Below are 27,048 nucleotides of genomic sequence, written 5' to 3'. Positions count from 1 at the left end.
CGATAGCCTGGATGAGTCAGAGAGAAAGGGTTAAAGAAGAGGTGATATTTGATGGATGTGGTTGAATAAAACACTAAAATATGACGTCTTTTATTTTCACACATTTATATCTTAAATCTAGGAACATTAATGTGCCTCTTTAAGTTTGAGCTTGGGACATAGCTCTTCAAAAGTCTTAAAGGTCAACCTGAAAATCCCACCCTCTTCAAAAGAGTAGTGCAGGTCACTCTTGAAAAGCCAGATTTAATCTCGGTTAGATTATCCCAAGAAAGAAAGGTTAGACGGAGAAGATTTTGGCGATAAAATGCTTCAGATCACGACTTTCCTTCTCCAATGTTTTCAAATACAAAAGACAAAACTTTTAGAAATGTGGGAATTCCAGGTAGAAAAACTATTTTTAACAAATAATATAGTTCAGAAACACCTAACAGTGTGGTGTACAGTACCATGAGTTGGACGGTGGTTTTTATTCTCGCTCCACTTTACAATTTCTCTTCAGAAGACAGTGTAGGATCAAAGTCTTTCCAAGTTTTCAGCCTGCAACACTCATAGTGATTGATAAAATGTCTTATACTTTTTAATTTATTTGCTCTTTTAGTCAGTCTGTATTCAGTGTCTCTCCTTTTCTTTCTGTGTCTGACTCTCATTCACACTCACTCTGTCAGGGATATGCCTGATTGAATCTGAATTAAACAAGTGCCTCTCTTTTTATAAAGAGAAACAGCTTGCCTCTACTCTGCATTACAACCTATTCTTGAAAACATAAACACTCACAATCTGAAATTGTATAGCACATGCTCACAAAACACTGACAGCTTCACAAACACATATACACTGTTTTTCCCCCCTAAAGGGCACCGTCCCTCTCGCAAATGGATCTTTTGAACCAGTTTAAAAAGAGCGATTGCTTTTATTGTGAGCGTTTGCCTTGCCTTTTATCGACTGTTTAAACTGCCAAATTCACCAATTGTTGTTTTGTCTTTTATCTAGTTTGGAGCCATATCAGTGTATTTTGTCGCGATAATAATGTGCAAATTGCTCCATTCATTATTGTTTTTTGATGGAGAAATTGGGTAAAATAAGCACTTTGTAGATAAGCGTAGGGTCTGAACGCTATTTGCGAAAGCATCAGCAGAAAGCAGAAGGCATTTCAAAGCGCCGAATGCTAAAACTGATTTTAATACACTAATAACGGTGTAATCATCCTATCAGAAAGTTCCAAAACACAGTGTATGCCTGGTGACTTATAAATCCACTCAATACGCATGTCTCATTGATTTGGCTTCCTATTTGAAGTGTCAAAGTAGCCAACATGCACATAGTTTTCTCAGAAGTTTACTGATTTGGTATAAGGACTGAAAGGATTATTTGTCTCTTCACCTTTTTGTTCCACTGTCACACTCACAGTCGAGCTTCTTCCAGGTCTGACTAATTAAGTGTTATCCTTCTATGAGCTTTATAAAAAAGAGTGCAAGCAAATTAAAAACATGTATCTTAAAAGTGTATCGCTCAAAGGGAATGAGCGAGGAGTGATAATGGAAGAGGCAAAAACAAAGGAAGTAGGGAAGTGATTGAAAGTAAGTCAGTGTTACCTGGCTGTCACACACAAACATTAACACAGATAGTTTTCCCAACAGGTTGAGATTTTAGTTGTGGTAGTGGGTGGCGCAGCGTGTGACCGATGTGTGCACGTAGAGACTGATGCAGTTTACAGGGGATAGTCTGACCAAGTTATTTTCTCTAGCTACAGGTTACTGATCTTCCCTCACACATAGATTATCGGTAGATGCTAGCTGGACAGCTGTGCACAGAGAAGCCTCTAGTCTCACTCTGCTACTGCAGCACAGGCAGCTCTGTTATGTGTGTGGCCAAAAAAATAATTTGTAGAGTGAAATAAAGTGTTGCAATGGAAGATTTTGCCAAATTGAATGAGAAAGTGTGTGATTTTATCAACCAGTTAAGGTTTTAATCAGAGCGTATATAATGAAAACACTGATACCTATTACAGCAGCCTAACACTGCTACAAAACCAATGAGTTATATGAGCATCATGCTCAAAAAACACTATATTCTTTATTCTCTGATGCACACACACTGAGTGCAGAGTAAGTTGCCCCTCGCCTACCTTCTTAGCTTGCTGGACACAGGTCATGTACTGTTTGGCCAGGCTGGAGCAGTGCAGGGTCTGCTGTGGATTTTCTCTGTAGCATTGGAGCACCTTGGTCTGCAGTTCAGCGCACACAGACATAGCCTGTCGGGGCCTAGAAACACAGGAAGGAGAGGAGGGGTCAGTGTGATTATAACACATAGTACCAGCTGAAAACACTTGTTCTGGGCTGCAATCATCCTGTTGTTCCTTTGTGACAGCTCAGTGGATTGCCTGTTTCAACAGAGCCTCCTGTTTTGAAAATCAAAGCGGTAGTTTTGCACCAGGTGTTATTACCCGGTATTCAGTATTGACAGCAAATGTCAACAGAACGACCGACTAATTAGGATTCAACGCTGCCCATTCATTATCAGATATTAAGCCATGCTTCCTTTAAGGGCATTGTAAAGCTGTTAAGTATAACTAGCACTTTGCTTTCTCAAGATAACATTAGCTCATGTTCAGCTGCAGTTACTACAGGATAAACCGACAGTTTTATTCTGTCAATGATGAAAACGGCACAATGTCAGTCTTTGCTGCCTTTGAAACCATACATCAAATAATCATGACTACAAAGAGGATCACTGGCCCAACAGAAATTTCAACAACAAAAAGGTTTGTATCTGAAAAAAAAAGAGAAGAAAATAGACCAGAACTACGGTAGCTCCACTAAATCAAGACAAAAGGTACAGGTGAATAAACCTCGCTGACTCCGTGAAGTTCAACTGAGTGGATTGTGGCAACAGCAGCACCAACAATTTCTGGTTTGTGTCATTAAAGCTTATGATGAGCAAAAGAAAATAAAACACTTGAGATTGTTTGAGGTTTGTTTTAGCTGCAGTTGGAGTAGCTAAGATAGTTTCCAAGGCTTCAAGGTGCAGCCTGTGGAGACACATGAATTATGCATACACAAAGCAGCTTAGGAGTCAAAGTCAAACTTTCCCTTTTCTTTTTATCTTACTCACACAAACAGTACATGTGTGTAGACAAAAGCACACAATCACATCCACACCCACAAAAAAACACTCAGACATATATACACATACACACAACACAGACACACACACAGACATACACGAACAGGTAGTGAATGCTAATCCTACACGAGGGTAATCCTTGAGTGCTCTGTTGCTTGTGGTAATTTACCTGCTGTTGTGACAGAACTCGTAACTGGGAGGATTGGAATATGGATATGTACACACACATGGTAATACATACACACAGAGACAGAGAGACATAACTTATCATTCACCGTGCGGCATCCGGTACAAGATCTCACACACACACGTAGCCGACTAGCAACAGAAAAGAACACGACAGATTAAATGGATAAATAAGATAGAATAGAAAAGAATAGAATAGAATAGAATACGGTGGAATAGAATAGAAAAAACAATCACATCATATGACCGTCATCCACATTTTGCCCAGTTGTCATGTGATTAGAGATGTTCAAATCAGATTTTTTTTTTAGAACCCCCAAAGCTGCTCTCATTCCTTCAAATCTCAAGAATGATGGTTTAACCTCAGATTGGAGGAAATGTGGTTAAAAAGTTGAATAGAATAGAATAGGAGATATACAGTAGAATAGAAGATCATGTACCTCTGTCTCCTCCCTATGCGTGACTTTATGATATGAAATATTTTGCACAGACAGCAGGAGGTGGCGACATGTCAGTTCCTTCTTTCTATAAATGTAATGTAATGTAAATGTATAATGAACATGATGTTGTGATGCGGCTGTGATATTTCAGGCCATGTACCAAGACCGTGCTGTGGAAAGAGCCAGAGACACAGAGACAGGGAAACAAAATTAGTGTTAATTTTGATGAGGAATGAGATGCATGACTTCATTTGACATGATGGGACATGCCTTTTTATTTTGGGAGGCTGACCACCTGAGATCCACTCACACATCCCCCGCACACACACGCTGGCTTTGAGAGTGTGTGTGTGTGTGTGTGTGTGTGTGTGTGTGTGTGTGTGTGTGTGTGTGTGTGTGTGTGTGTGCACAAGATAAACTGTACACATGGAAAACTGTGTGAGAATTTCCTCTACACTGGTGTGTGTATTGTGTCGTCTCGGTCTGTGTGCCTATGTGTGCCTGCGTGTGCAGTGGAGGGTAGAGCGACAGGATTAAATAAATCACTGACGGAGAGAATATTCATGAAAAGGGAAGTGAATGCAACCAGGGAGAGAGAGAGAGGGAGAGAGGAGGAGGGGAGGGTGGGGGGGGCAGAGAGAGAGAGAGAGACACAGCGAGACTGAGAAAAGGGGAGAACATGACAGTGCAGTGACATATTAAATGACAAATAACCCTTGCAGCTCTCACGGACAAACAGTAACCCATTGTACCTCTGCAGCATCATGTGGTCTTTGTGGAATGTTTTGCTAACTGTCATTCAGATCGGCCACTGATAAGGTCTATACATTGCACACATGTTAACACGAGTGGACAAGTCTAAATGATGTTAAAGAAAGCTGGGTACACTCAGAGAGTCTGGCTTGAATTATTATTAAAACACTTCATAATGTTATGATATGGGATATACAGTAGGATTTGATGCTGAATGTCTCTCATTCAAAGTAAGAGAACGTTATAAACATGTGGGATTGAAAGGAGGGGATTTGAGATTTAAGGTCAGACCTTTAAAATACAGAAAATGAAAATGTTGTTGTTGTGTGTGTTGTTTAAAATCTGTTGGGAAGAGTTTCAATCGCACGATTAAACTCGTGCGACTGGTTGATGTTCGACTTTGCACTCTTGACAGCTGGTCGGCATTCTGAATTACTCCCTTAGAGAAGGAGATAACAGCAACAATAGCCCCAAGGTATTAATCCAAGCTCAAGTTAAAAAAAAGAGAGAGAAAAAAAACTCATTCTTTTCTCAATTCAACAAGAGAAACTTTCTGATAGCAGGAGTGTTTTAATAATGGAATCTGAAGCAGAAAATTGCCTCTGCTAATCTGCACCAACTGCCTCGTTTGACTGAAATTAAAGGTGAGCTCTTATTAGAAAAACATTAGCCGCCCCAGCTAGTTTGATAGCTAACTTTCGCAGGGAGAAGAAGCAAAACAACACTCCAACTGCTTTCTGCCTGTGTGACATTTTGCATAAATACGTGCAGAGTTGGTGGAGAATGATTTAGGCTGAAATCGTTAAAGTTTCTCATTATTTTTTTGTCTCACCTTGGCAGTGTGTGGTTTTTATGAAGAGAGCTCAAGTTCTGCGCTACTGCAAAGCGTGACATTGGGGAATAAAGCAATAAGAAGAAAAGGGAAAGATTGTAAAGGCGTAGCATTTTATTATTCTCTGTGTCTAAGTTGGTGTTGTTTGTGTTGGTGTGTGTACGTCTACAGTATGTGTGTGTGTGTGTGTGTGTGTGTGAGTGTGTGAATGGTTATTAATGTTTGATGACAAGGATTTGGGTTCCTTTAAAGCAGCAGCCATGGCATTGTACTTTTGGTTTTTAATATTACGCTGAGTGGAGGGGAAGAGAAGAGAGGATCAAAGATGTCATGGCTCGGGTGAGATCAAAAGGAATGACAGCGCATGCATCTACGTATTGTTAGAGGCTTTGTAAAGCTTTTATGATACTGCCGTAAGGATAACATCCACAACATTATATTTCGGCAGGCGGAAGTCTTACTTTTAGAAACATATGAAATCAGAACTACAGATTTAGTTCATAAAGCCTGTCAGGGACTGTCATAACTCAGCGGCTGTGATTATTCTGGTAGTCATAATAATCACTTATCCCACCTTTGCTAAGTGATGCAGCACTTCTTAAATCCTAAACTCACATGTCACAATATGACAGCACCCCAAAAACCTTCACCAAGTTTAATCTCAACCCCGCTGTGACGCTTACAAAGTCTCTGTCCTCAAATGGGAATAGTAATCAAAAACAACTACAAGTTATGGACTGAAGACAGACAGAACTCCGTCCGTATCTTCATACGCTGACAGCTGAAGTGCTGAGGGGAGATAGGAATGTAGGAGAACAATTCGCACTCTGTTAGCCCGGCTGATTGATCCCCACCAAACTCACTTTGTGGGAATATATAGAGAGAGAGATGGGAGGGGATAAGGAGAGTGTTTCATTAAAACAGGTGACATGCGGGAACAAGATAAGGTGCACATGTGCATGTGTGTTTGTGTGTGACATCTCATCGCTGATAACTTTTCAATCAGTGGAACTTGCGGTTGGATGACTCACTCGTGCTGTGGGTGACGTGGGGTGAGACATGCTCTTTGGAGCGTTTCGCTGCTATCACTCCCCATCGCTAGCCTTTTTATCATCTACAATTTCAATTCCAGTTTTCGTGTGTGATTTAATTTGAAAGGTCCTTTTCTTTCAACAACTTCACTTTTCTTTTGAGAAAGTGTCGCTTTCAAACTTATAAAGCACAGCGAGTGTAGTGAATTATGTTAGCACATTATTTTTGCACGATAAAATGCTCTGTTATCACATTAATCTCCTACTTCGCCTGGAGGTTATTGTATTACATATGGTCTGCTGCATGTTGCACTGCTCGGCTGAATATATACAGTGTGCCAGGTAGACTGCTGCAATTTAATGTTGCCTGCCGCTCGTCACTGTTTGAAGTCTTGAAGTATTGGTACAATACACAACATTATACATATTTTCCTGTAATAGCTAGGATTCCCTCTGTGATCAGAGAAGATGAGGTACCATCAAGAATTCTTTCACCCAGCTTCAGGAATTTCATATATGGATACATGAATTGGTATCAGGGCAGATACTGACCATCTCAAGTCTGATCCACAATCAGATACAGTAACACTCTCAATGTAATAATAAAACTGAGTCATTCAGTTCATGTGGGCTGCTTAGTCAGTATTTACCACCACAGCAGTTCCCGACCTTACCTCACATAGAAATTAGCCCCACATAGTGTAGTATGCAGAATTTAAATTTGGGATAAAAGGAGCACTGGTATTGGATTGGGAATCAGTATTGGCAGATTCCCCAGAGTTGAAGAATCAGAGTCAATATCAAGGGAGAAAATCTCCAATCAGACCACCGCTGTATCCCTTTTTTACTGTTGCGGCAAATAGACTAAATCTGAGTCTACTTACATCAACAAAATAAAAAACAATGGCTTGATGAAAAGCCGCTAGTAAATGCAGCAATAAAAATCCATGTAATCCATTAGCAAGTACTGTCCTATTGGGAAATATGTGTCTAAGTCTTCATCTGTCTAACTGCAAAGAGTGGTAAACCAGACCTACCCGGGATTGTGAACTTTTGCAGGAGTGTGTGTGAGCGTATGTTTCTTTATCCTTTTACAGACAGTCAAAGAGCTCGAGTCAGTGTGTAAGTGACTGCAGCTTTCTGTCTTAATGGTAAGTCTTTGTTGGACCACAGTGCAGACAGGCCCTGTCTCTAGTAATGACTTGCAGTCTGCTACTTTTCGGGGGGGGGGGGGGCAAAGAGATCCTCACAGTGAGCTACCTGTCTGTTTCACTAATTGGACATGCTACCCACATACACACAAGAATAGACACCCATATAGAAGAAAGTAGAAATAACAAACCCACATGAAAGCAAGCTTTTAACCACAAACTGTCAGCATTTACTTCATAGTGAATCCTCACACAGACATCCACCTGAGGTTCACTTAGTTTCTGTCTTTGCTAACACTTTGAGGGTAGCAAGGGTTTTTTTTAAGAGGATTAATGGATTTTAACATCTTAAGGTAAGCTCAGCTGCAATGTTGTGGGTCTCTTGGGTGAGGTATTTTGGGGGGAATATGGGTAGTCTCACACCCCAAGGCAAGGTTAATGGATGAACTCCTCTAAAATGCCCCCATGTTGTTGGGCAAGGCAAGTAGCAAATGGCACTAGATAATGTTTCACCACTCACTATGCCTCCACTTGAGGATAATGTTTTGGAGAGTGTGATCTCTCCAGTGTACGAAAAAAAGAGAGACAATGTCACAGGGAGCGTCCATATTGTTACGTTGTTATCGACAAAATAACCTCCTCCGGTGTGAGAGTCAGCTTTTTAGCTTTAACTTTTGCAAACTGTGTGGGGCTGCGCCTGAAATCACAGGTAGGTAATAGCAGCCAAAGTGAGGGTAAAGTCAATGTCAATAAATAAGTGGAAATGACTAAGAGGAATTTGGAGAGGTGAAGTCCTCTATAACTTATCCATACCGCTGCGCCTGATTTCCATTTCCCCAAATAGGCTTATGGGGTGATATGTTTTTTCTATGGTGCTTCCAGCAGTCAGTGCAAGAATACGACTATTACAGCACAACAGAAACTATCCAGAAGACGAAGAGGAATGAAACCAAGAAGCAAAAGTGCCACATGATTTTACTTTACTTTAAATTGCTTTTTCTCATCTGATCTTTTAAGCTCAATTAATTTATTTTCCTTTCTCGTGCTCACTGAGAGCACAAAATTCAGAAGATAGAACAAAGGCTGAGGACAATAAATAAAGAAACGTGCAGTTAAATAATGGAATTGTTTGAGAACGAGATAAATGAGACAGTAAGAGAACACAACTGGAGACAAGACACAAAATCAGAAGACATAGTGTAGCGACATAGCGTGTTGGGCTGTGCTGTAGCCCCCCCCCCCCCCCACCCTCCTACCTCCCTTTAACAGTGGGTAAATAGAATAATTACTGGGTGGTCAGTGTAGTGTGAAATGACAGTGTGACCACAGCACAATGAAACACTGCCCAAATGCTGACAGAACATGACGAGCACATGACTGCCTGAATACAAAGTGTGCCTGTATGTGTGGCAGAGATAGAAAGTGAAAAGGGAGTGGAAGTTGTGTGTGCACGCATATGTGTGTGTGTGTACGCGCCAGTGTGTGTCTGTGCACGCAACTGAAAAAAAAATAATGAGCGACACATTATGGCAGGACAAAATGCTATTCCTCTGGCAAACTCGTGCTGAATTGATCTTCTAACCTCTTCCTTGCAGCTGTGGACAACAGCAAATCCTTGCTAATGTAACCGTTTGGACAAAATTTTGGACTTGAATTAGATGCTGCTGAATTCAATGGGCCAGGTGTGTGAGGACAGCAGTGCCGAGGATGAGGTCACTACCCATTAGTGCAAAACAGGCACAACAACCATTTATTTACTTTTTCCTCTCGCTGTTTTTTTGAGATGCACTAAAACACCTACATCACAATAATGCCCTTCATACAGCACTATATGGAGGAGAAGAGCATGCAATGGAGATTTGAAGGCTATCTTTACATGGTCTAGTAGCTCAACTTGCTGAACCTAATGATGCTGATAAATAACTAAACTAGTGCAACAATGCGGAAACAGATGCCAGTTATGATTTCGAATCATTTCCTACCTTACTTTGTATGGACGTTATAGCGGTGATGTAGAGTTTGCTTGGAATTCAATCACAGCTCCAATAAACAAATCATTTAATGAACGAAGCCAATAATTTACTCTACCTTCATTTTACAATAGAGAACACATGTTTCTAACAGGTAGACAAAGAAAAAAGCCAGTAATTAATCATGATTTGTCTTTTCGGGTAATTATTAAAATGTATTTATCAAACTTATATCAGACCAATGAGTAATTACTTCTCTGCAGGGAAATTTCTCAATTTTTGGTTTTATTTGTTGTTTTTCAGGTGGCTCAAATGGGGCTGTAACTGAAATGTTAATTTAATGATGATGATGGCAGTGCAGGGACAAAGGTGCCTATATTGTGCTATTTACAGGTTTTGTGTTGGAGGTATTTAAATCAAACTTGAGTCCTGGTTGAAGTGGTGTAAAGTAGGACACGTGAGAGAGGATAGAAAAGCAAAGGATTTATATGTTAATGAAAATCAAAAGGTGACGCATGAGCATATGAGGGAAAAAAATAAAAAAGGGATCTGGATTAATTAGCCATCTTTCATCAGTTTTGCAATAATCATTGCCATGCACATGGGAAAAGGGAAAATGAATGGCTTCCTGACTAAATTGGATTTACTGAGCTCTTTGGCTTTGTCTCCTTCCAAAAAGGGGTGAGAATAGGTGTTATAAAGGGGCGTAAATTGGCAGGGCCCACACACTGCCAGTGTGGAGGTGATTCAGTGTTGAATCAAACTGACATGCTTTTTGACAGCAGGTGAGGTCTGAACTCTGTAATCCCACAGGAGCACCTCTGCTTCTGGCAAAATCCTGCTGTTTCTGTTTATCTAACAGCAGAATGGGGCCAAGTTAAAAGGCCAAGTCGGTAGAGGCTACAAGACAAATGATAATATAGAGGTGTATCCTTATTTTGAAAAAAGAAAAGAGGGGATGTTGATGTCAAAATCATAATCCACCCTGGCCAGAATGATGAGTCCCAATATGCCACGTGAATACATCCATTTTTCTACAAATTCATACATGAAATCTAGCACCCATTCACAGCAGAGAATGTTAATCGGCTTTAGACAATTCAAGTTGTCTCTCTAAGCACTGGAAAGAACAAAGAGGGGTAAACACAGAGACAATAACACTGGTGTATTTTGCAATTTTCATTTTCTCTTTGCCATATCTAATTTTTAGATAAAAGGAGGAAGAAAGGCAGTGAACTTGAACAGAAACTAGAGGTAAATAGAGACAAAATAAGCATTGAGTGAGATCTATTGGGCTATTTTAGTGAAATGCTCCCAGAATTAATGAAATGAATTGGGCCAAAATAGACTACACTTAGTAGACAATTTGACAGCCCCTCTAAGAGTAGCAATATACTGTAGATGAAAGAAGAACTAGTATGTGAATCATTATTGTATCAATATCTCTTGTTTTCTTACAATTTGCCTGTTATTACAAAAAATTGCTTGATAAAAGCTCAAACTACAGTATATTCTTCAATTTCTACACATCACATCTTAAAATGGACTCAGACTGGTTTCATGTTACATCTCGGTTTATCATAAATCATATACAATACTATCCATTTGTTTGTCATAATTGCTGTGAGAATAAAGGTTTATTCTCTCATACTGATCATTCATCTGGAGAGGAAAACGATAAACTCTGACAAGTTAATTTGATAATTTTGTCACAATACTATTATTATGGGATATGAGGTGATAACAGTAAATTATCGCCTAGCCTAACCACTACGTGTGAAAAACAATGTTTTTACCGGCAGATGTAGGAGGTGTGGCATGCACATTAACAGCATGCAAACATCACAATCTGGTCTCTGCTCACATCTGTATTCTAACAACTGTTGTCTGGACTTCCTGCTTGTCAAAGCTGGTTGCTCTCTGTTTCCCAAAGTGGTGAGACTTTCCCCGAACTACCAGATAATTTCCGGGAGTATTCATAAAACTTTTTTTTTTGACTGTTAAACATAACAGTATTGAGGCAGTGCGGGAACAACAACGTAATGACTGTATTCAATGGTTCTTTCCACAGAAAATAGTGGTGCAAAACTCATTCAAAGTATTTACCGGATGTGCGTCTCAGCTTTGGTAACTGCCTGGTTGTACTGTTCAGCCGTCTCCTTGTAGTTGTCAAAGTTCTGCAGGCAAAGAGACACAGAAAGGTGTAAATCAATTCAGGGATATTTTTCAGCTCTGCAAAAGTTCCTCTTCACTTTATACTTTGAATATAAAGTAGGCTGCTGAGATGTATGCAGCTTGTAATGATATGTGAACTTGTTTCCAGACTTGAGCACTATTCAATTTTCAGCTCACATCATTGTCAGAGTAGTAGTCAAATGAAGTTCCACGAATAAGGGCCTGACAACATGCATAATATCTACATAATGTTACCAGAATTACAACATTTTTAGCGTCAGTTTGAGCTCTAATAAACCAGCAATGATAACTAAAATGTAAATACAAGCACCTGAAATGTCACAATTGTTATATTGGCAACCTAATGGACTGTTGTTAATACGCAGCAGCATTTAAACAGCAAGTACTACATAAGTGGTGTTCATTCATTCCTAGCAGGCAAGGTCATATAGGCTACACACATACGTATATAAACCTTAACTTGAGCAATAAATGGTCACACTGTGTCATGATCTGAGCTGCTTACAAGGTGATGTACAGGCAAGGAGAAAGTCAACGGTATAAGTAGTTTTGGAAAATGTATAAGTTGTGCAGCATTTTGAAGGAAACCATAGCACCAAGAATGTGTTAAACCATCAGCTCAGTGAGATGAATGATCAGCTTACAGGCTTGGTGTCAAAACAAAGGAAATGCAGTTTGTCTTGAGTGCCCCAAACACAGGCAAAATCTCCATCACCACTCTCTCATACACACACACATTCTCTTCACAGTAAATCACCATTTTAAACCAATAATGGCGGCGCACATGCTTTTACTTAATTATTCCTCATATTCCCAATAGATGGGGTGATAGGAGAGAAAGATAAAGTGAAGTGACTGAGTAGGGAAAGAGATGGGATCAAACACAAACCTCCTCCACAATCCCTAGCTCTCTACTCCCCCAGTGCCCCCTAGTCATTTCATATCTTATTATTTCACGTTGATCCACAGACATGCTTTTCCTGATCTGGATGTCTGGTGTCTGGTAAAACTCAAGCAATGTCATAGGCTTGTTTTTTCCCTAATCCTTTCTGCCGGTGTCCCCTACAATGTAATAATCTGCCCCTTCATCGTTTCCTCTGCTGTTCTTTAAAGAAAGAATTGTAAAATAGAAAGTATATTATCTGCTCCTTCAATGCCAGTTTCTTATCAATATGATAAAAAACTGCTGCAGTTAATTGTCTGTTATTATTTCTGTTCATAACATTGTCTACCTCATCCACTTATTGCCATCCCTGGTAAAGATTTTTCAGGCTTTGGCACACAGGATGACCATCCTCGTTCCTAAATCTGCCAACAAAGCTCTGACTGGCACACAGCTGAAAGAGAAACTGGAAAATGTCTGGAAACAAGCTAAAGACAATGTACATCAGAGGAGAAATTAATAGCGCAACCATCTCCTGTTTACCTTTCGTTATCTGAGTTTGTGTTCCTTTTGACTGTCACGGTAATTCAGAATGTGGAAATGCCAAACATCCCTAGGTGTAAGGCTTTATCCCTGCCAGTTATGTCTTCTGGCTGTGTTACATTGGATTATCTAGGGAAAGGAGTCAGGATTAGACTCCTGTTGCCACTAAATCTCCCCAATGCCAATGTGTGGACTAGGCTTAAATACCACACCTCGACAAGGGGGTAACGTATGCAGCGCCAAAGACTGGAGGTCAAGTATGCTTCATCCCAGTATCATGAACCTTGAGAGTAAAAGACAGTTCAGGAGCTCAGGGCGTTTGCTCAGATGTTTCATTAATGTTCTGAGAACTAAACATTACCATTTAATGCTTCAATTGGAAAGTGTAAGAAATCAAATCCTGGATTTTTGGACATTAAAGAGACAGACACTTCTTGTTGGAGAAGAGTAAGCTAACACTTAGCCTAGCTCTAGGGGAATATGTGGCAGGAAGTTAGCCACATGTTAGCAACTTAGCCTTCAGCCTCAGGTCAAGGGCTCAGTGGGAACACTCAGAGGATAGCTGAGCTGAAACTTGAAAGTCTGTGGTGGTTGCCTTGTGGGACATCCAGTGTTTGAGCCAAGATTTTTTTTTTTTTTAAATACGGACTCCATAGGGGTATAAACCCAACGGTTCCTCTGATTATGCAGGACAGCGAGAGTATGGCATCAGCAAGGTAAAGTGAACTTTTCTCAATTGGTTTATTTCAGACTCTAGCTTGAAGGTTTGGAATGGTCCAGATCCACTTCCACTTAGAAAAGGATTAACAAATGCCTTCTCTTCCCCTTTTCCCTGTTTGCACTCTACCAAGACCAAGAGAGTTAGCAAGAGCGGGGAATGTAGTAAATAAGAAACTGGATGATTGAAAAATGGGACATGTGAAAACACATCCATCAGCAAAACCTCCATTTCCAATTCCAATCTCCCATCTAAGGAAAAAACTAACTGTTTAAGCTACCTGTCTGGCTTTAAAGCTAACAAGAGATTTTAATATTAGATAGTAACCTGGGCAACTGATGCTCTACTACATACTGAAGGGCTGCAACATTCATAAAAAAACAAAAACAACAACTTGAGTTTCATGTAATTTGACAGTATGAATCGACAACAAATACCAAATCTGTTAAATTGGCACTATTGCTTTAAAATATTGCTTTGTGAATACACATTTTTGCCAGTGTTGCCAAGTCACACACATTCCCTCTTCCATGAGTCCAACATAAATCAGAAACTTGTAAATAATGTGCTTTGGAGAGATTACTGTGAATCTCACTTTTTGGAGCTTCTTCTAAACGGGAACCAATTCGCATTTTCCCGTTCTGGCCAAAGCATCTCTTCTGTCTCAGAGAAAACACAGAAATGCAAACTAGCAGTAACAACACTCTGTGTATTTCATGCATGGAGAGAGAAAAACATGGGTAATTTGATGGTTATGGGAGGGACCTTGTACAAGTACTACTATCACGACTCTGCTCTTGCAAATAAAACTGGGGAATACGGGGACAATGAGGATAATGGAGGTGTGAAAGTAGTGTTTGGACTGGCAGGTTCAGCTTATCCTGTTAATTTTTTTGGAGGGGTGGGGGACTGCAAGCTTGTGTGTTGTTTTTGTGTGTATCAACATGTTTTTGTGTCTATTGACAGACCAGACCCTGAGCAACAGCCCCAGCTCAGTTCTCATGACACCAGAGAAGTGGCAGCACTATCACTGGCACACATACTCTGAGCTCTTCCCAGCCATTTGCACCCATGGGGACAAAAGCCCAATGTGGAGAGACAGAGAGGGGGAGGATGATAACTCTCAGTGGGGGAAAGCAAGGTTTTGGGGGTGCTGGAAAGGCTCATGGAGGGGATTAGTGTGGTTTGCACGTGTGCTGCATGTGTGTGCGTGTGTGTAAGCTTGCATACGTGCAGGTGTGTGACTAAATCTGTGTTTGTATTTGAATGCTTGTGCTCAAATGATCCTTGCACGCACACTCGTCTGAACACCCTCCAGGAGCCGTGGATTGAGATGGGCTGATGTCAGGATTTTGAGGGAGGGGTTGCTTCACGCTCTACACTTGGACGAAGGCGGATTAATTTTTTTTTTTTTCAGAGGCAGCAGTCAACAAAGGGGAGAAGAGGGGATTAAAAGAGGTGAATTTTAAACTGAGACTTGTTTACAGAGTCACAGGGTATGTTGCCACATGAAGACAGATATACTCCACCTGTACACTGCGCAGAGATTAGAGGGGCTTCCACAAATAAACCAGAGAGAGAGAGGCAGGGAGAGGGAGGGAGAGAGAGGAGGGGGAGGGAGAGGAGGAGAGGAGACATGGAAGATGTAGTGGGATGTTTGGGCTTGTTTCACTTGGGATGTCTTCTGTTGTGAGGAAGAGGGGAAATGCTAACTTGTGCAGCGCCTGGTCAGTCCATCACAATTACTTTTGAAGTGACAGGAAGTGCACAAACCTGTCTCAATGACCACCCACACACACACACACACACACACACACACACACACTGCAGGCTGCTTTCTGATTTGTGCCAGTTGTGGGACTCGGACAGCATCCGCAGCCTGTACACAAACACACTACCAGTCTGTTATCATAATTCATCCCTTCGGCAAACTGGCCACCACAGAGAGTGTTTGTGTGTGTTTTCATACAGGTAATCAGTCACATACACAAACGCGCACATGGTTACACACACACAATTATTAGCCTATTAGAAAGGGCTGCTGCTAAGCCAGAGTAAATTGTTGATTCAGAGGAAGATCACACACCAATTACCAGTGGATTCTCCCTCTAATCTGGCTGCTCTTACATTTGATTTAAATCTCTGCTTGTGATCATCAAGACACCAAAACTAAACTGCATGAACACGAGCGCCTGTGAGTCTATTTCTTTACTGCACAAAATGGTATGGCAGAAATTCTGGCCTGTTTATATTTAATATATATTTAGACAATTTCATTCATCACCTTGAAATCTCTGCTGTAATGCACTAATACAGCAGGATCTAACACCATATGGGATAAACAGCGAGGGAAGCACAGATGGAGCAATGTAAAGCTTTCATTATTTATGTGAAAAGTGAGACATATTACTGTGTGAATTTGTGTTTTGCACTTATGTTTATGTTATGTGTCAGCCACAATTCAACTTTTAAGTGGCCATTTATTTTGACCCAACTGGAATTTGCCACAGGTATGAGAGAGTGAAAGAAGGAAAGATAAGCAGGGGAAAGGAGAGATGCATGAAAGGAGGCCTGGATGAATGGAGGGCTAGATGGGGGAAATGAGGGAAGAGAAGAAGGGAGATGGACGCCGGCTCAGGATAGACCGTCTGTTTAATGCTCAGTCCATATAGCCTCTTTATCTCTTGCTCTCAGTCCTCCTCTTTCTCACTCCCTCATCCAAATGCAGGTCAGCTGCAAGCAAGTGAGGGGTGAAAAAAGTGATAGAAAAAGGGACTGCGGCGGCGAACGGAGGAAGATAGAGCATCCTCCGCTCTTCTGCCAATCAGTCTCTTCCGTCAAGCATTGCAGTGTGTGCTGCTTGCTGTATGGTGTGCAAGGGGCTCCTCCATTTAACTTGGCTATGTAAAAGGTTTTCTCAGAGGCCTAAAGGAGGCGAGTGCCAGGGACTAGATAAGGTCCTCAGTCTGCCTGATGGGCCCCGCCGGAGGGAAGGAGAGAGACGGGGAAAGGGGAGGTGGGGGAGTCAAGTCCCAAGGAGTGTCTCCTGAATACTGTAGGGAGAATTGAGGGTGTGAGGAAAAGGGGGTGAGGTGGGGAGAGTGTCTGGAGTGCATATGTGTGTGCCTTTTCACCATTTTATAATGATATTGTTTTCAACAATATTTTTCATTTTCCCTTCACGTTTTATATTCTTTGTCCATCCAGCAGATTCTAGCTTCAGCGTGCTTGTCATCTACATTTTCCTCAGTTTCATTCCTTTATTTCCTTAACTTGCAACCTGCATTTTTACTTTCATGTCTGGTTTGTCCTTTAATTTTGCTTATAATTAAGAGCTTAATGTAGTGTTTTTTCCCTCCCCTACAATTACACACCAGCGCCAACCTTGCTTCTCACAAATCTTTGCACAAACACAAGTTTACTTATTATAAAGCAAGCAAACAACAGTGCTAGTGGCTTTTAAAGGGTGCAAAATATCAACTGTGCATTAGTGTTCAGGTGGAGGGAATACAGGTCATAATTTCTTAAAAGCACCCAACAAACTGCTCTTATTCTTTCTTTTTTTATATATATATTTTGTGAAAAAGACTGAGTTGCAAAAGCAAAAGGACATAGTGATGAGAAAAGCACAGTACATTTGATTAGGCAAGTGAAGCTCTCTGAGAGGCCGCGCTGTGAAAACTCTCTTGAGTGCTGGTCCATCAACAGAGTCGTGACTCTCATCCGTCTGCTGAAACTTTCAATTCATTTACATTTACATTTAGACACCAGTATGTGGGCTTGACATTTCCAAGATAGGAAAGAGTGTCTTCTGTCTCAACAAGATTTTACTCTCCAAGGAGCCTGAGTAATATGTCACCTTAAGACTTGTTTTGCTATTCCTGATGTGTTAAGACTTCTTTTTAGTGAAAGCCTACAAGATGTTTTTATCTCATTAGTGAGGTCTCCAGTTATACATGTCAAAAATTTTAAGTGCTAGTATCTTGCTTTCTAAACCGCCACAAAAAATCTCAAAGAAAATGATGAAAAGGAAGATGGCCAGACTCACTGATTTACATAAACTAATGTCAGCTCCTCTATGATTTCATAGAGCAGGTCTCGCTTTTCAAAACTACTTTCTTTTTAATTGAACATCCTGGGATGCAATTAATGTACACATTGAAGGACACATGTTTATATATGAGCGCCATTCCTTTTCATGATATGCCTGTTTATATGATGGAAAACCACTCCTTACCTTTTTCTCTAGTATTTCTAGTTGCTCTTTATAGAAGCTGGAGATGCTGGCCAGTTCTTTCTCTTTGTTATCCAGTTGTTTGGCCTGAAGAAGGAGAGGAAGAAGAAACATAAGAGTTAAAAAAAAAAAGAATATAAAGAAGTAATTTCATTATTTACACCTGACAACTTACTAAACTAATATAAACTGGTTAGGTCTGTATAAATACTTAATTTTGACTGGCTGGGAAATTGGGAGAAGGAAATCATTTTGTGGTCCATTTAATAATTACCAATTTTCATTTTACCATGTTTAAGTTGACATAGTCACTAAGTGAGTAAAATAATGCTAAGGGTAATGGGATAAAGCAGCACATTCAATTTCACACAGTGGACACCAGTGACAGGTAAATGTTGGGGAGAGAAGAGTATCAACAGATACACAACACACAACAATTACAGTGGGAAGACAAAACTAAAGGAAAAAACAACTATGGCATCATCAGTCAACTCTATTTCATATTCCAGTAACAAAACAGATAAAAGTCATGTCATATCATATTATTATGTTTGACAACCTACAAATCACAGCTTCATAGTGTTTACTGGAACAGTTTTCAGTTCTGTGTGAACATGATGTAACTGACCTACAGTATCAGCTAAAGCATTGCTAACTTATGGAAATTACAAAAGGGATACATTCTTTTCTGCAAAACATTGAAAAGTTTTCATCTAACAACAAACTTATGTCCAAAACAATTTGGGAAACCAATGTAGAAGTTATCTATACCCTCCTGAAGTGTGCGGCTATAGCGACAAATGGCAAGTTTTTGTTTTTGATGTATATTATTATTGCAATAACTTAAGATGTGTTTCTTCATCCATGCACTTCTTTATGGGTACATTATGATATCATTATGAATATATGATGCTTGATGGAAATCAAAGATACCATTCATGGAAAGGAAAGGACATCACATCTAAACTTCATGGAAAACACAACAAAATGGCTTTTTAAATAGGGAGTCTACAGTATCTAACAGAACTTACAAAACTACTGTGGTGGCATGTAGCTGGCACAGTGGCAGCAAGGGTGGACATGGCGTTGCTGGCATTATGATGAGGTGAAACACTTTAATAAGCCCGCTGAGCCAAGCTTTGACAGGCAGCAGATTGGCTGAAGGCTGAAGACCCATAGTTTGGGCCAATGGCGGAGCATCATGCAAGCAGAAGAAGATAGGAGGCAGACGTCAGAAAGAAACGCTGTGAAAACAAGTTGCCAGTGGAGCTTGAGGTTGTAACTGCACATGCACTAGGGATTTTAAATAAAACATTCACTTTGAGGAAAGATTCACCAGAAGATGCAGTATGACTTTCACGATGGAGCCACTTTGTTTTAGCAGGATATGGCTTCACAGTGTGGCAGAATTATAACACAGTACCATAGAATGGAATGAGAAGATTACATTTATGATTTGTTTATGATAAATATTAACTGTAATATGATAATAAAGAATAATGAGGACCTATGGAAAAAAAGGAAATTAGAGAGAGGGATAGTCAATAGATATGATTGTGAACATTTAAAATTTAAGATAATAGCAGTTTAGCTGCACAGCAAGCACACTAACAGTACCTTGACCCTTCACCATGCCACCAGCATCACTGACCAATGTCATTTGAGTTAATCCAATCATAATATTACAGTGAAGATTTACATTTTTTAACTTTTTTGCATAGACACTGACAGTGATTTGTTTACCTATATAGATCACATGGAGTTACTTGATATGAAACAGAATATCAAATCTGTTTTTATGATTTATATAACAGAAAATTGGCAGATTTGAACCCACTAAACCCCATATGAAGGGCAGTGAGCTGGATAAAAAACTTGCAGCTTGGTGTAGGATCTTAGTGCCTGAACGCATCTGTCAGAAGTTTGGTCATGCTGTGGAGAGTGTGCAATAGATAAAGAAGGACCTGAACATTAAACAGCTGCACAATCTGAATCACACATAATGGCTGAAATGCATAAAAGGAAAGATAACGTGCACATGGTGAACACAGACTGGTGGATGTCTCTTTGGAATCAACACATTCCCTTAGAAGTTTAAATTAGATCCAAAGTACAAGAATTAAAATACACAAATCAATCAGTACTAGGGCTTATGAGCACACACTGTTTCTAACCCATAAGGATAATGAGGGAGGTTGTACAACAGCACTGTGAACATAATATGGTGTATGAACACACTGAAGCTGAACGGGGTAAAGCAGCAAAAGGCAGCAATGGGGTGTGGATTTATGTAGCATTTAAAAATGTAATTATTTTGTATTACAACATACAACCAGGCACACACAGACACACATTTTGTGTGATAGAGATCTGATGGAGCAACGGCATCTTCTCAGGCTGATCTACTGATCCTCTCTGCTCTCAACTGATATTCTTAATACAGGTGTACATACACATGCTGGCACACACACACATCGACATTACATGTATTAAATCCAATCTAATCTTATCCTCACTTAAAAGGCCCATGCATCCCCAAAGAGCACATCGGCAAATCCCTATACTGCGCTTACTGCACTTTTTCCTCTCTACAGCAGATGTTTGATGTTTAAGAGCTGTGTAAGTATGGTGAATCCAGAAAGTATTCTCACTTTTTGTCATCTTGTAGCCCGAAATTATTTAAATTCAATTCATTTTATGCTCATCAATCTACATACGATACTCTGTGAATATGTAAAAAGAAAAAAAGTAATTTAGAAAAAGAAAAACTACAATACAATTTTAATTTTAAAAAAGTATTCATACCCTTTGCTGTGATTTGTGGAATTAATCTAACCCATAATCCCATTTTTCTTGAGCATCTTTGAGATGCTGCTATAATGTCAATATCAGACCAAAGGCCAAGCGGCAAAGTGAAGGGGAACTACCAGCACAGGACAGGGACAAGATTGTGACAAGAAACAGATCCTGGGAAGGAGTATGGAACGACGGTGACCATCCAGAGATCCAGTGACTAGAGAAACTTCCAGGGGGATGACTTTCACTGCAGCACTCCACCAGCCTGAGCTTGGTAGTCAGACGGAGCATGGTGGTGGCAGTGTCATGCTGTGGTGATGTTCTTGAGTTGTAGGGACAATTAAAAAGGTTAAGATTTGACAGAAAGCTGAACAGAGGAACGCACAGAAATATCCTCTATGAAAAGCTGGTTCAGTGCACTCAGGACCTCAGACTGGGCTGGAGGTTACCTGTCCATCAGGATAATGACACTAAGATCACACCAAAGAGCGGATGAAGGACAACTCTGTGAACGTCGTTGAGTCGTCCAGCCACACTATCCTGACTTGAACCCGAACCAACATCCCTGGAGAAACCTGGAAGTGGCTGTCAGCTGACAGTACCCAACCTGACAGATCCTGAGAGGAACTGCAGAAAAGAATGGCAGAAAATCTCCAAACCCAGGTGTGCACAGCTTGTCGTGTCATACTCATGATGACGGCTGTAATCACTGCCAAAGGTGCTTCAGTTAAGTACTGAGGAGAGGGTCTGAAAAGTGATCTTTCAATTTCTCCTTTTTAATAAAGTTGCAAGTATGTCTAAAATGATGTTTTTGCTTTGTAATTATAGGGTATTGAGTGGAGATTGATGAGGGAAAAAATGAATTAAAATGACTTCAGCATAAGGCTGCGACATAACAAAACGTGAAAAAAAGTGAAGGGGTCTGAATACTTTGCGAATGCACTGTTTGTGTGTGTGTAAAATCACCTCTGCCAGCAGCACAGATGATGTGTAATTTTCTAGCTGAATACCTCCCAAAGTGTTGTTGTGTGGAATGGTGGCGGCAGCACACTCACGGCCTCGCTTTAATGCACAATGAAAACATGACATTTGAATAGAGAAGTGAGAGAGTGAGAGAGGGAAAGGAAGAGGTAGAGAGGTAGACAGAGAGGGAGAGAGAGAGGGAAAGAGCAACAACAAAAAGCTTAAAAAAATAGGAGAAAGCAGCAATGGCAGTGTTGCTTACCCAGACATCCAAATCTGCTGGCTAGGAGAGAGCAAGGGGACAGTGGTTAGCAAGGCAGCAGAAGGCACAAGGAAGGCACAAGAAGGGATGATGATGGAGTCAGAGAGGAGGGAGAGGAGGAGGATAAAAGATGAGCATAATGAGGGAAAGAAAAGGGGAGATGAAGTAAAGATGAATAAAGAAACAGCTGATATAGAGGGGGGGGCGAGAGTGCAAGCAGAGATAACAATAAAAGAAATAATTGCAAAAAGGGGGGAACAAAGAGGGCACAAGGTTAGTACAGCTGTAATCAAAACCATCACATACAAGTTGAATGTTAGGCTGAGGACTAATTGTTAGTTACAAAAAAAACTAATTTGCCAAATGTTGAGTTGCAAATGTTGCATGGAATACATTTGTAATCTCCATCATCAGTCACATAATGAATTGAGCGTGTCAGGACATGCAGTCTGAGACCAGATAACTTACTAGTTTGCAAAGAGGATGAAACAACACGACGTGCTATTCTTCTCAGTAATCTCTCTACATTGGGTCAAACTGGTGGCACAGGCAACTGTTTTCCATATAGCCTTATATCCACACCCATACAACTGTCTTGGTCAGAAAACGCTACTTGTAAAAACATCTTTGTGCTTGTATGCCACATGGTGCGTCTTTGCACAAAGCCTAATAACAAATGAATTTTGCTTTGTTAAGTATATCTTAAGTACACATTAAAAAAACAAACACAAACGTTTTAAATACAAACTATGTATTTTCATTTCAAAGTTCAGTTTTACTACTGGTATAAGCGTTCATTTTTAGCCTTGCACATTAATATTTAAAAGGCAGTTATGCGGGTGTGTGTTTATTGCCTGTTTTACAGCAGCTCTTAGCAGGACTTGGAAGACTACAGCTTACTATGTGTTCTTCACATAATAATTTACAGACTTGTAAATGTGTGAGTCTTGAACGCAGACATAAAACGTTATACGACTGAAAAGTTGAAAGTACAATATGTAACAATGCATCTCTCACCACCATATCAAATATCATTGAGATGAAGTATTACAACACAGAGACAAAAACAGGGGCAGCGTATTTGGGTGTGTCTAGCTTTGCCCACTCAAACCAAGTGCTCCCAGTCCGGCTTTAGACACAAAACAGAAAGGGATAGATTAGAGCAGTGGGTGGCTCTAATGTTGCCATGCCTCATAAAGACACCATTCAGTTAAATGAGGTGAGCTCACAAAGCCAGTTGCTCCAGAGTGTCTGTGTGTTGAGTAATCTGTGTAACGGATACAGCCGATGCCATCTGTTTAACCTTCCCGCTCTTCAGTGGCTGGCCCTATACTGAGTCTGTGGCTGAGTCTGCCTCTGTGTGTGTGTGTGTGTGTCTATGGCCTCCCACAGCGTGTTCACAGGAGTGTGGAGGTCCCATTTCCATAGACGATAGACTTTAGAGGAGAGGTGTGGGGGCTTGTTGTGATACAGATACAGACAAACACACACACCCAAGTAGTTTCGGTGCAGTCCATGGGCCGTAGCGGACAATGGCCTTCCAGGTACATCCAGTCATTGTTTTGGTGCTCTCCGGAGACCGGCAGTCAGCAACCGCAGAACATTACGAGTCTGAATCAACTGAGCTAGCAAAAACACAGCCGGTGAAATATTCCAAACAGACTAAAGGCTGAAATATTCACCAAGATTATATTATGACCATAACCTTAATGTGTTATTAATCAAGTTAACTATACTTGGGTAAACATAATTAACATCAGTGAATCACAGGCAAGTGAAAATAAAAATCACATAACAAAATCCCTTCAAAGTAATTCAGGTTTAAGCACATCTCTAAAAACGGTGCGTGTGGATAATATGTCAAACTGTAGGTAACCATAGCAACAACACCCATCTCTCACTCGTTGCCGCTGCCGGTAAAATTATGAGTGAAATTTATCAAATCATGCACAGTGGACCCAGCAGAGTATTATCGACAAATTATGCTAACAATAATTACCACCTACCCATCCAAAAAAAATGACCCTTCATTTTTCTCACTTCATTGTCTAAAGATGTACAACAAGATGTACTTCCCTCCCTCTAAACCCCCACCCACCCACTCACCCACTCACCCCCCTAAAGCCTTTTTCTGACATAGTCCAACAGTTTCTGTAGCGTTCAATAACAAACGATCCGACATTCACACCCATGCGTCTTGTCTTTTGTACATTCTTGACAAATCAGTCAAGTCTAAAATCTTGTGCAGTTATCCCCGTATTCAAACAGTATTACATCTCCGCCCCCGCTCTGTGACCTCTGAGTGCAGCTGTTCAGAACAAGTACAAACACTTCTGATTTCCAAAATGGTCAAACCAACAACTTCTGTCAAACATAAACCATAATCAGCTTCATCCTGGTCTAAAAATCTATTTAGGGGCACAATAATAAAGAGCAAGTCACATGATGTCAGGATGACAAATGGGAGCTAAGGTTTGTGATCAGTGCACGCTGCCAGAACCAGAACATCTGCAAATCTGCACAGGTGAAAAGGGGAAAATATTTTACTAACATGGTGAAATTAATGATGTCACTTCGAGATAAATACACAGATTTTATGGATTGCAATGATGAATATGATTAGCTATGCTTTGCTGAATTATGTTTGCTGTGGTCGTACCATGAGGGTCACCAGATGCACCAGCTCGGCAACGCTTCATGCTTGATTTAAACTTGAAACCTCAATGGTCTGGTAAGACTGTGTGTGTGTGTCTGTGTGTGTGTGAGTGTTTCTCTGTGGGAGTGAAGCAGAAAAACAGAGGCAGAAAAATGTGCCATTAAGAATGTGTGTGTGTGTGTGTGTGTGTGTGTGTGTGTGTGTGTGTGTGTGTGTGTGTGTGTGTGTGTGTGTGTGTGTGTGTGTGTGTGTGTGTTTGTGCATGGCACACGCATCCATGTGCACATGCACGTGTGTGTTTATGTGACAGGATGAGACCTTTTGGTCTACAACACCACCTCACATGGTGAGAAACGCTTCCTTGGAAATCAATTATGTAAATACTGAGTTATGCAAATGGTAAATTTGAATAAATCTATGTGTTTGGGGAGAAAAGATTTTGGTGTGGCTTTCCACTTGGAGTCAGGAGAGGAGGGAGAAAGACGGAGATGAGGAAAGAGGGCTAAAATGAGGATTAGGCTGGAGAATGTCACTGGCAGACACAGTTTGTGCAGTCAAACTCCTGATTTGGCTTTTTAATTAGGGAGGAAGAGATGGAGAGAAAGAGAGGAAGACAGAAAGACAGACAGAGGGGAGAAAATCGGAGCTAATTCAGTGACAGCTTTCTTCCTGTCCTCCATATCTCTGTGGGAATAAGTACGGTAAGCACATTCATCATGTGTGCCAGTAATAAATGCCACGGGTACAGCTGAGTGCTTTCACCCCAGCTCTTGTTTGGTCGATGCTGATGCTTGGCTGAGACTCCAGAGTGTTTGTGTGGATTTGCCCTCAAAGGCAAACTGAACGATCCACAGCAAGGTATATACAAACAGACACAAACACACACACACACACACACGTATGTACACACCTGCAATGGCATTCAGTCATCTCTTGCAGGTAACTATTACTGTTAAAAACTGAAAAACTTTGATCATGTATAAGAAAGTCTTACTGAGACACTAAAATCACAGAGTTGTTTCCCAATATAACTTGCACGTTGTTTATATCTCAGTGGCAAATCTGTGTTCACATTTATATCACCTAACATTTTGTGTTAATTGTCTCATCTCAACATGCAGCACTGCCTGCTCTTTCATACACACACATACAGACAAAAGAACAAACACCAAGTAAAGGGCAACACATACTGGAGGTGCATGACGCAACATTTGCACCCACTGCTTTCTACATAAGCCCACGCACTGGCACTGCCAGTGCACATCATCACAGGTGGGTGTGCATCCATGTGTCATATGCCACAGTCCCATTTCCCAGCATAGGCTCACATCAACTCCCTAGGGAGGCAGTTATTTATTACATTTTTGCTTGCAGAGCATCCAGGCGACTATACTACACCTTTACTATGTGTTCAGGCATATGGCAGTGTAGCTGTCAGATGACAGGTGTCAAATAAAGTGCGCATCCCCTTGAATGACATGTGACTGTCATCTTTTTAATTAAAAAAAAAAATCGAAGTAGAAATCGAATGTGGGTTAAATCTAATGTTACAGGTGTATTAACACATAGCCTCCGAAGTCACAGCTTCAATCAAGAAAACACCTCAAATCCATATGCATGAATCATCACACTAACACCTGTGGGTAATGCACACACACCTGCATGCACCTACTAAAGCACACATTGCACACACACTTAAGTATTCGCACACAGTACAGTAAAAACACCAGAGGCATGAATTGGTTAGTCTAGCTGTTTGCTCATTAAATGTGTGTTCTCCTCACATAGCTGGGGGAGGTTAAATGAATTAACACTTCATCATCAGGCTGTTCCCACCACAGACAGAGAAGAAGACAGACACTAAGGGGAGGATGGAGAGAAGAGGTTGGAGAAGGATGGAGAAAGAGAGGTGTCATGTCATTTGAACGGGAGGAACAGGTTTTGTTGAGAAGAGAATAAAGGGTGAGATGAATGAATAAAAAGGTAGTAGCTAGAGAGAGAGAGGGAGGGAGAGGGGAGCAACAATAACCACAGGCATTTTCTGCCTTTTCCACTCATTTGCTCCAATTTCTTCCAATTAAGCCGAAAATAGTGACGTTCTGCAAAGTTTTTACTTTTTAAGTCCAGGGACCAAACTTCTCCACTCATCAGTTTCAAAACGCTCTCAGTGCCCTGGAGAAATCTTATCAACTACAGACAGGAACAGTTTGGTCACAGTGGATTCTTCTGAATATATATCTAGCTATTTAAACCCACCAACAGGAAGGAGCATGTCAAGAAAAGCCGTCTCACTTTGTCCACCTGTGCAGTT

General features: G+C 40.7%; 1 protein-coding gene across 6 annotated transcripts in view; it reads right to left on the bottom strand.

Moving 5' to 3' along the window:
• The window catches only part of chchd6b (coiled-coil-helix-coiled-coil-helix domain containing 6b), a 52,515-nt gene that overhangs the window by 13,581 nt on the left and 11,886 nt on the right, over positions 1 to 27,048 (bottom strand). For 3 of the 6 annotated variants that reach the window (XM_085775979.1, XM_085775980.1, XM_085775981.1), the window contains exons 5-8: positions 22,082 to 22,102; positions 18,064 to 18,147; positions 11,593 to 11,663; positions 2,126 to 2,261 (exon numbers count right to left, since the gene is read on the bottom strand). In XM_085775979.1, the coding sequence (XP_085632105.1) occupies positions 2,126 to 2,261; positions 11,593 to 11,663; positions 18,064 to 18,147; positions 22,082 to 22,102 (312 nt within the window). Of the gene's footprint in view, positions 1 to 2,125; positions 2,262 to 11,592; positions 11,664 to 18,063; positions 18,148 to 21,663; positions 21,919 to 22,081; positions 22,103 to 27,048 lie in introns of those variants that run through there. The other 3 variants (XM_085775982.1, XM_085775983.1, XM_085775984.1) reach the window with 2 other exon arrangements.

Source organism: Trachurus japonicus, chromosome 5, assembly GCF_045865225.1.
Source record: "Trachurus japonicus isolate A0001 chromosome 5, Traja_1.0".
NCBI classification, from domain to species: domain Eukaryota; kingdom Metazoa; phylum Chordata; class Actinopteri; order Carangiformes; family Carangidae; genus Trachurus; species Trachurus japonicus.
The sequence above is the reverse complement of the archived record's forward strand: the minus strand, read 5'-3'. Positions and strand labels throughout refer to the sequence as shown.